This window comes from Siphateles boraxobius, unplaced genomic scaffold, assembly GCF_051911475.1.
Source record: "Siphateles boraxobius isolate OS27281-9 unplaced genomic scaffold, OSU_SipBor_1 113, whole genome shotgun sequence".
Taxonomy (NCBI): domain Eukaryota; kingdom Metazoa; phylum Chordata; class Actinopteri; order Cypriniformes; family Leuciscidae; genus Siphateles; species Siphateles boraxobius.
This window is the reverse complement of record NW_027508715.1, coordinates 294,143-306,934: the sequence shown is the minus strand read 5'-3', so window position 1 is coordinate 306,934 and position 12,792 is coordinate 294,143. Positions and strand designations below refer to the sequence as shown.

The 12,792-nt window shown below is 38.1% G+C and overlaps 1 protein-coding gene across 21 annotated transcripts in view; it reads right to left on the bottom strand.

Moving 5' to 3' along the window:
* Window positions 1–12,792, bottom strand: part of LOC143706959 (centrosomal protein of 170 kDa protein B-like) — a 44,314-nt gene that overhangs the window by 10,110 nt on the left and 21,412 nt on the right. For 7 of the 21 annotated variants that reach the window (XM_077199568.1, XM_077199493.1, XM_077199509.1 and 4 more), the window contains exons 8-12: window positions 11,123–11,590; window positions 7,737–8,491; window positions 4,087–4,257; window positions 3,014–3,134; window positions 651–2,078 (exon numbers count right to left, since the gene is read on the bottom strand). In XM_077199568.1, the coding sequence (XP_077055683.1) occupies window positions 651–2,078; window positions 3,014–3,134; window positions 4,087–4,257; window positions 7,737–8,491; window positions 11,123–11,590 (2,943 nt within the window). The remainder of the gene's footprint in view (window positions 1–650; window positions 2,079–3,013; window positions 3,135–4,086; window positions 4,258–7,736; window positions 8,492–11,122; window positions 11,591–12,792) is intronic. The other 14 variants (XM_077199465.1, XM_077199501.1, XM_077199527.1 and 11 more) reach the window with 3 other exon arrangements.

Below are 12,792 nucleotides of genomic sequence, written 5' to 3'. Positions count from 1 at the left end.
GATGAGATTTGTATCATATGTTTATGATTCTATTAACAATTGGTGGTGTCCGGAAGATCTATAACGTCTCAGGGGGTACATGCCTGTTAAAAGTTTGGGAACCACTGCTTTAGAGCAGACTTAAGTTTAATCTCTTTTCATAGACGACACTTGTCAGATTATTGCTGAAGTGAAAAAAAGTTTTAAGTGAACTTATAAACGTACAATTCTTTAACTTTTTTTTTGTAATGAAAAATGTATGTAAATATTTTAAATCGTATTTTTGCACATTTTTTTTTTTTCAAAAACACATTTCACTCTAGAACTGTTAGAAAAATCAAAAGCCATAAATCTAAACAAGTTGTCTCAAAAATTTGAGCCTGGCATCTCAAAATTAGCTTTCAGTAAGATTTTGTTTGGCTTTTTGGACTATTTTATTCAGTACCATTTAACCTTTTCGAATCATGTCCATGATTATTTTGTGTGTGTTCACATAGCAAGTACCAAAACCTTTACGAAGTTTCTTACCATTCCGATGAAGAAAAAGAAACATTTGTAAAATTTTAGAGCACCAGAGGGTTAATAACGTTTACCTTGCATTGCCCAATGATTAGGCAAATCTCTCCATGAAATAAGCAAACACGGAAGCCATTCTGAAGCATGATACTCACTAGCAGTGCTGCTGGCGTATTTAGCGCTGCTGGAGCGTCCGCGAACAATCGGCTGCCTGATCATGGTGTTCGTAACCTTCCTTAGAAGAGCCTTGTGATCCGGCACTGAAGCTTTCCTCACGGAGCTTCCCGACTCCGTGCTTCGGTTCGAAAATCCCGTCCGGCTCGCGGAAGACTCCGTGTCACTGGTAGTGTTAAAAGAGCTCGTCCTTTTCCTAGGCAAAGCTAAAATGTCCAATCGAGAGAGTTTCTTGCTTTCCTGAGCGCCTCGGATGTTTCCCGAGGGATTGACGTCGGAGTTCTGAGACGTTCGGTCGGTTTCGGTGCCTTCGTTGTCGGAGGCTTCGCCCAAGCGGGAACGGCGTAGCATTGAAGCTCTCGTGGCTCTCGGAGCGGAGAGGCTATTGGAACGAGCCAGAGCTTGATGTACCGTACCTTTGGATTTGCTCATACCTTCCTTTTGAAGAGGAATAGTGTACTTTTTGTAAGGTAGGGAATTCGATTCCTGGTCGGAAACGACGTCACGTCTTGCGGTGGGACTTTGACGTTCTGGCGCAAAGTCGAGAGAACTAAGATTACGACGGAGCTGAAAACTCTTGCCATCACTGTCCTTTATCCCGGACGATGGATCATCGGAAGTCTTAGGTTCTCTTGAATACTGTCCGGTACCTTTTAAGAGTCCTCTGGGACCAACAAGCTTCTTAGGAACAGAAGCCAAAGCGTTTTTGCCACTGATTGTACTGGAAGTGTCCGATTCTTCCGAGAATGAGTCCTCCTGATGGGAGCGTCCGTTGTTTTCTTGCTGGCCCAGAAGCTTGGCTTCCAGAGAAGCTAAAACATCCTCAGTGTCTTTGAGGTACGACTGAGTGTCTTGATTGGTTACACCTTTAAAAGCATCTGTGCCTAAGGGTTGACTAGATATCTGAGGCAATCTGGACAACTGGATGTCATCACTAGCCCTGACTTTGGTATAACTTTCTTGCCTGGCAATAGACACTGAACTGTCCGCACCAAGAGAGTCATCCTTGCTTGGGTGATCAACGTTGGATGGCTTGGTAAGTCTCCCATGCTGTCGCGTTAAAGTAGCGGTGGAGAATTTGGCAGGTGAATCCATATCTTTCGTCTCTTCTTGATTGGGTTGCGTATTTGAAGACTGGTTCCACGTCTTGTAAGTTGTGTCAGGAGCCGTCCTGCTTTGCTCGACCACCGATCCATCATCGGACCTGCTGGCATCACTCAAGCTGTCTGGATCCAGATCATCTTGGACTCTTAGTTTCTGTGGATCCCACTGTTGCCTCTGAACTTGAGAACTCTTCTCCAAACCGGACAGGTACGAGTCAGGTGGGATGCGTATTGCGGGCAGTGGCTTCTCGATCTTCTCCTTCAAAGGAACCGGAGGCAGAACTCGTCTTGATCTGCTGCTGTGACCTGTTTCCGAGTAGTTAGCAATTTGGTTAAGCATAACTTGGTGGATGATCCTTTCACCAGCTTAAAGACATAATTAATTGGAAAAATGGAATAAGCTTGCAAATTATGGCTGCACGATATATCGTTTTTAATGTGACTTGTGGATTATTTGCAAAGTTTTACACAGAGTGAAAGAATCATTTGCATGTGTTTTTAAGTCAGGTGTCAAGTACAAGTGGACTCGCGTGCCGTTTTCTGTGCACACACACACACACACACAGTACAGAGCTGTGCACACCGAATTCTTTCTTTTGAGCTTTAACGGACACGTGCACGCAAAGTGAAGTCAAAAGGCCCGTCTTGACGAGTATCCTCGTAAACATAGTCGGTTATACATGTTGTAAACAATTGAGAAAGAAAATGATGCGTCTAATTTATATTAGATCCATGCATTTGTCTTAAAGGGACAGCAGCCTAATGTACCCGCCGCTGTTCGTGTCACCAATGGTGAGCAAACAACAAAAGAGAGAGAAAATCACTTTAGTAGCTTTAACAAAGATAAATTGTATTAATTTATTAATTATATAAGTTAGTTAGCTTTCATTTATGCAGTTAAGACTGTTATTTTACATTTGATTATTCAATTTCTGTACCTGAGTACTGTTAGATTTACCTGAAAAACAAAGCACTGCTTCTTTCAATTCTTCTATTGTATTTATCTATGCTTGCAATTTGTTTATTTTCCATGCAGATGCACCACCCTACAAAATTACCCTATTCATCCTAGAATGATCAATTATTTTCAATTAGAGCTATTCAAATCATCTGGGAAAATTGTTTTTACATCGCAATATATATGGCCGAAAAACAAAATATTGCAATGCAAGTTTTTTTTCTAATATCGCGCAGCCCTATAGAAAATACAAAAGCGAAGAAAGCAAGAGAAATGTCCATACCTCCGGTAGAAAGATCCGCCTGTGTTGGGATATCAGGACCCGAGTCTGAATAGGTGTCGGCCAGACTGGCCCAGCGGGAAACCCAGCGCGTGCCTCCAGGTGTCGACGTCATCGACTGCATCTGTAGAGGAAACCAGCTAATTAGACAAAAAACTTCTATTATATCACGTTGCTTTAAAGTTTTTTTTTTTAAGTTGAGATATTTTCACTTTATCTGTAATAAGTTTGTTGCACATTTCACATTTGACTTAAATATAAAATAACTCTAGTAGATCTGCCCTGAACTGCTTAAACATTTTCACAATATTTAATTACAACATTTGCTCTATTAAAACCCTTACACTAATAACATTGTCTAGTAAATATTTATTATCTTCTTTTTCTTTATACATTCTACATTTTATTGAAGAATTTATTTTTAATTACATTTTTTATTTCTTACCTTTCTCTCTCTTTTTTTTAAACTTATTTTATGTAAAACACTTTGAATTACCACTGTGTATGAAATGTGCTATATAAATAAACTTGACTTGCATATCATATACTTTTAGGTGACATTTGACTTGCATTAAATAATCCTTCTAGATCTGTCCCAAATTAAGAATAAACTTTGTAAATATTTCAATTAATATTGTGCAAATAGTTAAAACTAACTTTCATAGCGTTCACTAGTTAAAAAAAATGCTAAAAAAACTTTATTTTATTTATATTATTACTTTACAAAAAAAAAAAAAGATACATTAGAATAAAGAATATACATCATTAAACTTATTCAAGTTCCTTTAATTTAAATAAAACCTACTACAATTATGCTGGCATACTAAATATATCGATTCTGGTACTCAAACATGTCAAAATATACCAAATGAAAATATCTCAACCATATAAAGATCCAAATCACCCATTCATAATCATCCGAAAGCAGAAAAAAACAGCTTTGAGAAGATGCCCAAGAAAGATCCTAATAAAACCACAGTGGAAAATAAGTAGATTGCAGTGATTGACAGATATATCTACTGACGCCCATGATCCGGAGTGAGCATGCTAACGTTTATAGTCAGGTGAGAGTTTACCTGTACAGGACCCTTGTCTGGGTCACTATGGTCTTTCGGATATTGGCCCAGTTTTAGGCCTGAGCTATTCTCCCTGAGTAGAAGACTATCGTGACCCTCAGTGTCACCAACTATAGGCTTAAATGTTGTTGCTGCTGCTGAGGTTTGGCTGTTGTTGCCAACACCAAACACCTGTTAATGATAAAGCATGCATGAATTAAGAAGGCTTTTATAAGCCTGTTCAGGATAGCCTGTTTTATAAGCATCTGACCGAACCTCTTCAACTCTTGACTGGGTGAATTATTCAGGAAGGCACTTGAAATGTGATAATATACCAGGGAAGTGGCAGAAATAACCTGAATAACAGAACTGAAACAATGGCTTCTAATTACAGATTATGTTTGGGGTTTTTTGAAACTATTTAGATGTAGGGGTGGGCGATATGAACAAAATCTTATTTTATTCACGATAAACTATATAGTTATTATATTTAATAGGCAAGGCAAGTTTATTTATATAGCACATTTCATTAACTATGGCAATTCAAAGTGCTTTACACAGAATTGAATTAAAATAATCACAAGATAAAAGCAAGGAAAATTAAGGAATTAAAAGAGACATATGATGCAGTTATAAAATGAATTAAAAGAGTAAAAAGATGATACATGGATAATCTTCTCATCTGGCAAAACAAAGGTTTATCATATTTTTGTAAAAGTTTTAGAAATGATCGTTCTTTCTAAATGTGATGTAAACATACTGTCCCATGACTAAACAAACACAGACGTGTCTAAATAAGTACATTTGTCCTCTTTCTTTTATGAAATACCAGTAAATACCACTTTATTTCTGTGTGACTAATGTGCAATCTTGACATAACTAAATGTATTATGGTCAATGTATCACTTATTAGAGTAAAACATCGATGCTTGGCAGGGTTCGTACAGATACTGTAAAATGAAATTCCAGGGGCCTGATGTATAAACGTTGCGTACGCACAAAATGGGCATAGAAATATGCGTACGCATTTTTCCACGCACATATCGGGATTTATAAAAAATAAACTTGGCATAAATAAGTGCGCACCGTAAGGATGCTCTTGACCGTGCGTACGCACTCTTTTAGAAGAGTATGTGTTTGGCGACACTGATGGTGAGCTCAAGTTAAATGTCTTTTTGGTCACTTTTAGACAGAAAATCTAAAGAAAATTATACATATACAGAAAGATAATACAAATATAATTTCACAAACCAAGCCTATCACATGAAGCAAACATCCGTCCCTTCTTAAATGTGCGTGCCAGCGAGCGCGTTTGGCTGTTTAGTGAAACTGACGCATATCATAATGCATCTAAAACCGTAAATCTTCATTATAAGTCCTAATCATAAATACGGTTCATGTTCACAATAACAGTTTAAATAAATAAAACAATGATTTAAACTTTGTTTTACTTCTGTTGTAAAGATTTAGATTAAATATGCCATTCTGATTAATGTAGTTAAACACTTAAATTACATGAAATCATTACTGAGAAGTTATAACATTTTTTATATTCAATAAATAAAAATAGTTGTTGTGGATGCAATGCTTTCGAACACTTTTCATCTTGCATGCTGTGTTTTAATGTTTTAACTAAAGAGATAATTGCTTATGATAATAGCAGATTGTCTGAGAAAATAGTTTCGTGCAAATGATGCACAACAAGGTCTGTTTCCATTAAAAACATAAATCAATTAAAAAAACTCTTTGGCCAGTGGAAAAGATTAAGAAAAACTTTCTCCGAAATGTATTCTATACTATTTGATTTATTTATTCAAAAACAAGGCAAGGATAGGCTACTAGTTTTTATTAATGTAACTAACGTGACAGCACAGCCGCATTTCATATTTTCCTAATGTCTTGTACCGTTAAACATGTTATCACGTGGATGAATAATCATATGCAAATGATATGCAGATGAGGATATGCATAGTAAAACTAGGCGTTGTAAGCTCCATATATGGTTGTTTCGGGGAGGAGACACATGTGCGCACAATCTTCCGCTAAATGGGATTTATAAAGTGAATTCTGCGCAGGTTCTGGCGTACGCACGGTTTCATAAGTCTGAATATTTTTTTGCGTACGCCATTTTTAGCTTTGTGGCGCACGTACACTTTTAGTAAGGATCCTACGCGCAGTTTTATAAATGAGGCCCCAGGACTTTAGGCACTACTTTTTCGGCTATCAAGGACTACAATCAGGGATCTCACTTATAAAGCTTTTTTAGAATTTGAAAGATAATAAAGATATTGTTTAATAGATTCATAAAAATAAATCAATTTAAAAAAATGGTACGAATAAAGTGCAGCACATGCAATGACTTTGACTATACTATAGCCCTATTCGGGCGGGATTCATTTTTTAGATGGAGTAATAATGTAATTTTACCTCAGGGCGTCTGTAATATTACTGGCTAATTCGCACGAGATTAGAGATCTCAGTAAAACTAGCAGAAACTAACTCGATTTGCGCATCGTCGCCGCCACTCCTGTCGTCATGTGCGTATTACGTTGCTTCCGATATCACGTGGCAAACACACAACCTATATTTATATGTATATAAAACAGTTATGTCCGGTCAAACGATGTATTTAACTTCAGATTGGATTGTGTTGGTAATGGGCACTTACCTAACGCTAAAAGATGTTTCGTGCCTCTAACCAGTGCTTTCTATCTTCTTCTGATCTGAATGGTGTTTGGAAAACACGAGTTTTGCCACAGATTTGTCCCAGCGTCTTGAACGCAACTGAATGCTTTTTCAAGCATCTCCATACTTGAAAAACCGCGGGAAACTACTTTTAAACACGAAATATGTGCGTACATATTTACAGCGGGTCATTTCGCACGAGATTAGTATTATCTGAGGTGGTTTTTCCGGACCTTTTTACTGAAGGTAAAAGTCGCCGTAATCTTTACCGACATTGTCCGTGATGATCACGGAGATGCACAAGATATCGCTTTTCTTATTCAAACTGATTTTTCCCCCCATTAATATATGATTGACCTGAAGAATGAAAGCTGTATTGGATATTTATATTAGCAATATCACGCTCATAGCCATGAGAAATTGCTCTTTATCTATATAAGACAAGCTGCAACTTTAATTTTGTGTGAAAAGGTTGTTTTATCGATAAAATTAAACATGACTTTCACATATATCGTCTTTCAATAATTCAAGCACTTTTCAAGTACCTTTTCATAAATATGGCTGTTTTCAAGGGTTTTCCAAGACTTAAATTTGACCTTTTTTTTTTTAAGCACTTAAGCACCTTGTACGAACCCTGGCTTGGGTTTTAAATCTTTAGGTTAACCACAAAAATACCAACAAACTGGTGCTTTTATCATGTTCGTTTTTGCGACCTCGCTAGTTTCCAGTGATTTCTTTCCGATTAGTTTCCTGATAAAACTTCCATTTGTCAGTGATGGTTTGTGTGACGTTGTGTCAGAGAGGCGTGTGACAGGCTGGTTTTTAGTGAGGCAAATAACTAGTAGTGTATTGTTGTGCTATGTGGAAATATTTACATACCGCGTTATAAATGATACAGCGAACTCTCTAATGATAAGACACTTCATCAACATGATATATGGTGCTCTACTCAAATGTGATGTCAAACTGAAGTGACGGGGTTGTACCTGATCGATCAAACTCCGTGCCTCCACGACCTCTTTATCTGGATCCTCAATAGTGTAGGTCCCCGCATCACTTAAACTATCCTCCTCTTCATGCTGGGAAGTAACGTTGACTTCCATGTGCGCAGAGGGAGATCCGCTAGTTTGGGTAATGGTGGGATTTTGTGAATGAGACGTGGCCGGAAAACTCTGAGAAGAGCCAGAGTTTGTCGTAGTTGTACAAGATGATGAGGTTTTATGGTCCAACGTGGAGGCCGGATTAGGTTTCGACACCCTAAGCAACTCGGCTGCGAAGTCCTGCGAGAGTTTGGATCTCCGGCCGATGCTGCCGAAGGGTTTTGACGTCGTGCTCATGCGCATTTCACTTTTCTCTCGTCTGAGAGATTCGGCTCGCTTAGTATCATCAGAGCCTTTAAGGGGAATCGTGAACTGCTGTGTGGCTGGGTTATGTGCGGATGATGAGGCTGTTCGCTCTCCAGCCTGGCCTGCAACTTTTCGTTTGTCTAGCTTGCTTTTTAAAGCAGTCTGGAAGTCAGGAGAAGACATGTTATTGGTGAACGACTGCGAGCGTTTTTTCCGTTGACCGTCGTCAACGAACTCGACCATAAAAGCTTGTTGGGGATCCGGTTTGCCTTGGCTCTTTGAATCTGGTGTGTTGTTAGTTGGGTAATCTTTTCCTTCCAGTTGTGGTACGATCTTTTGAACCATTTGCGGTTCTTCTGGTTCCTCCAAATCATCATCTTCATGATGGTGTGCATCTGGAAACAACACAACACAACAGGTCAATATTTAGAAAGAGAATAGCAGGCAAAAACAAATCTGGTACTAGAGGTCGTCCGATTAATCTGGCCTATTTTGGGCATTTTTTAATTTAATTTGTGCTGCAGATTCAGATTATTTTATTTAATGCCATGTCAGCATTCAAAGCTATTTTCATGGCAAAAATTCAATTACAAAAATACAAATATCATTTAAATACAATAAAAACAAATCCAAAAACAGCAAGTCGTATTATACAAGATTCTTTAAATTAACAGATAAAAAAAAAATCCAAAACAGTTTCAGGCATAATCTTATTAAATATGTCCTTAAGGAAGTAACTTCATAAAAGAGCATTCTGCTTGTATTAAGTCCAGGATAATCCAATAAAATATGTTTGACAGATAAGGGAATCTTAAAAAACATGCATAAAGTTGGGTCTTCACTTTTAAGTAAAAAAACATGGGTCAAACTCGTGTGACCCATACGACATCTGGTGTAGACCACTTGATCAAGTCTAGTTTTAAGAGTGATAAAAAGTCTGTTTGTAATTTCCAGATGAGTTTCGTACAACTTATTATTCTTGCACATATTCCACTCTTCTTGCCACCTATTTCAATATGTATCGATTAATAATCAGTCTGATATCTGAGGGAGGAATTTGACATTAAAATTTGTGCTGCAAATTAGGCCGATTAGTAGGCAGACGCCCATTATGCTATGCTATGCTAATATACGTATGCTAAGCACCCTCAAACGCAAGCAAGGGATCGTCAATTGAAATTATTTTCAACCATAGGCTGTTTTTAACGTGTTTTTGCAGCAGTGAGCCAAATCAAAGACATAGTTGTTGATTCGAACGTAACGGCCAATCAGAAGTGTTTAAGTAGTTAGTTAGAGTTTTTATTCAGTGTTGCTGAGTTATACAGGCTTGCCAAACCTCCCATTAACAAACAAAGCGTAGACACGATGTAAGATTTATTGTGCATTGTTGGCAGCTTCTTACTTTATTTATAAAGGACGATTTAAAACAAAAATACCATATGAGAAAAACTCATATTGGTCGACCTCTATCTGGTACAACGATACCTAGAACTAAACATGCGTCATCATTAGCTGCGTTTACATGGACACTTATAATCGGATTGACGGCGAAAATCGGACTAAAAAACCTTCATGTAAACACCTTAATCGATCCGATTGAGCTCGATCCGATTGAAATTTCGATCGGATTGAAAGGGGTGGTTTACTCCTTTTGTAATCCGATCGAGAGAACATGTAAACACTTGATCGGATTGAAAACCGAAACTTAAAGGACTGCGCATGTGCAATGACGTTGAAATAGCGTAATGACGTATGACTCGTGGAACAAGCTGTTCTTCCTGTTGAATAAAGTGAATATAAATGAGTGTTCCGTCATTAAAAAATCCTCATTTCACTCAGGGTCTGTGAAGTGGAGCAGGACAACGTCCCACCAGTGCTTGTTTCAGATTATCATCCATGGACGACAGGTTTTGGGCGCGTGGTATTACTGCGTGATCAATAGCAGCACGGCAAAACGGTTCATGCTCATCGTCTCCAAATCATGACCAGAGACGGATAAATATTAAGTCTGCTGTTTAAAAAAAATAAAGAACCAATAAATGAGAATAGTTATGCGCGAACAGCGGCATATTCGTGCAGTGTGCGCATGCCAAAAAATCAATTCCGATTTGAATCTTGTGACATATAAACGCGCACATCAACCCGATTACTTATTATAGTTCATGTAAACACCGTGTTCGGATTCATCAATCGTATTGATTTCATTCCGATTGTGTCCATGTAAACGTAGCTAGTGTCGGATACCTCCGTTTTCACAGTCCACACTACAACATAAAAATTATATTTTGAAATGTATCTGATTGGAAGAGCATCTTCAAAAAGCGTTTTTCACTGTCCAAAATGCGGTCTCAGTGTTAATGGAAGGCCAAAACATTCAACCAAAAAAAAGAGGTGTTTTTGAATTTATCCAGATTATTTTATCCTGTGTGTGTCTGTGTCTGTATATATATACACACACACACTTTGCTTCAGTGTTCTATTATTATAAAAGTATGTTTCTAGAATATAATATATAAGAATTACTTTCTGAAATTTTTTTGGACACATCTACGAAAAACACCAGTTTTTCACTGAAAAGCGCATATAATAATGTTGTTATAAATGACTACAACTTGCTTAGGGATTGTTACATGTAGACAAAATTTAATTTGGAATAACCAAATATAACTTTCTAAAGGTAAAAAAATCCAAACTTCAGGAGGTTCTGTTTGAGTTGGGTATAAGAAATTTTTTTAAAAATTTAACTAAAATAAAAAACACCAAAAAAATTTGCTGCCGTTGTTCTAAAATCTGGTAAATTCATTCATTCCCAGACAAAATAAATGTAAAATTGGGGATTTAAATGAGCTAGATTGAAACGTCAAGTTCTCCTGTTTAAAATGATATATGGCACTTGATGCGGACTGCTATAATGGGTTAGAAAAACAAAAAGAAGTACAGGCGAGTCAGGCGCCCCAAAAATGTTCTAGGTCTTTAAAGGTTATTAATCTTTCCACCTGTACAAAAATGATTCATTAGTCGTTTACCCTTAAAGCTCTTGTTCGAGAGCTCTGTGGACCCAGACGGCTCATCGAGACTCCTCAACATAGTGGCGTCGCTTTGCACCAACCAATCAGCAACCTTGTTCTCCGCCGACATCACTTGTGTAAGTCTGGCTATCGACTCTTTGGTGGGAATCCTGCGCTGGCGGACCGAGAGCTTCGTGACTTGGTCCTTGATCTTGATCTTTCCAGGGGTTTGGTCATCAAACTCAATGGTGAAGGAGGCATGGCCCTGGACCACTGGGGGAGTGCACGGGGGTTTGTGGTCCGTGTCTTTTGTGGGGATCTCTTGGACTTCCAGGGATGAAGTTTTGGGCTTTGGATGGATCTCCTTTGTGGGAATCTCAAAGTAGCTCGGCTCCTTGCGGAAAGCGTAACCGGACTTTCCCTGGCCATCGAGAAACTCATCTGGTGATGCACTGACCTCACATCCGGTACCATCCTTGTGGTTTTCTGTGAAAAGACATCAGCGATAATGATAGTGACACATGACATGTATCAGCCAAACAGATATGGTGGCCGATATGTTCATTTTTAATGTTATCGTTATCTGCCTGATAAGAAAATTTGGCAGATTTATTAAAACTGATAAACAATAATGGAGTATTTCCTTAAGCTGAGACACTTCAATAGCTTGAAATAGGATTGAAATCACGTCAAAAAAGGAAAATACATTTCAGTGCAACATGTGCAGCGCAAGTCTGTCATATCAGCTACATAAAATTATAATGAGAATGTTATAATTGTGTGTTTGGGACACGGGTTTCAATTGTGAGGCTTTTGTTTTTGCAATCAGGCTCTCAAAAAATATATTAATTTGAATTTAGATTCATCGGCCAATATATCGGTTATTGGCTTTCAAATATAAATAATTATCGGTTATCGGCCAGATTTTTCATATTGGTGCATTCCTAGTCAATGATTGTTAATATAAATTAATAGTGATGGGAGAAACTGATTATTTTGACAGTGGGAATCAATTGATTAACAAAATGAATCACTTTTTGAAGCGTTTACACAACACCGTTTTCAACTAAATACATAAAACTTATGAGTTTTGGCCGATCATTTACACCACCTATTCTTAACCATAGGGCCGCGGCCCAAGCGCCACCTGGAGGGCCGCAAAAAACTTTACGTTTTTCACCTGTGGGCCGCGGGACCAAACTAGTTATCAATTGAAGACACCAGAATGACCAGTTATCCATGAGACAGTTATGGCCGCTTCACACCGCAAGCGTCAGCGGCACGTGAGCAGCGCGTATTTTTTTCGGCTTGCATGTTAATCATTGAGTGCATTCACACTGCGAGCAGGAGCAGCGCGTGAGCGTCAAGCAGGAGCGTCGCGTGAGCAGCAGTGAAGCGGGGGATTCGGCGCCGAGTCTATTTTTGCTGCGCTGCTCACAATTAAAGTGAAAGCACACTTTTGATGGACAAAATAAATTTGATTTCACACAAAAAGTGCCCAAAATGCACAGAAAAAGCATGTATAGTGAGTTTTAACAAGAACTAGAGTAGGCAAAAAAGGCAAGGAATATAGGCAAATTCAGTTTGGGTGAAAGTATGGTGTATTATAAAAAACTAAAAAACCTAAAGTAAAATAGCCAGAAAATATTATATAAAAACTTTCTTTTAGTTTATGAAATACACAGACT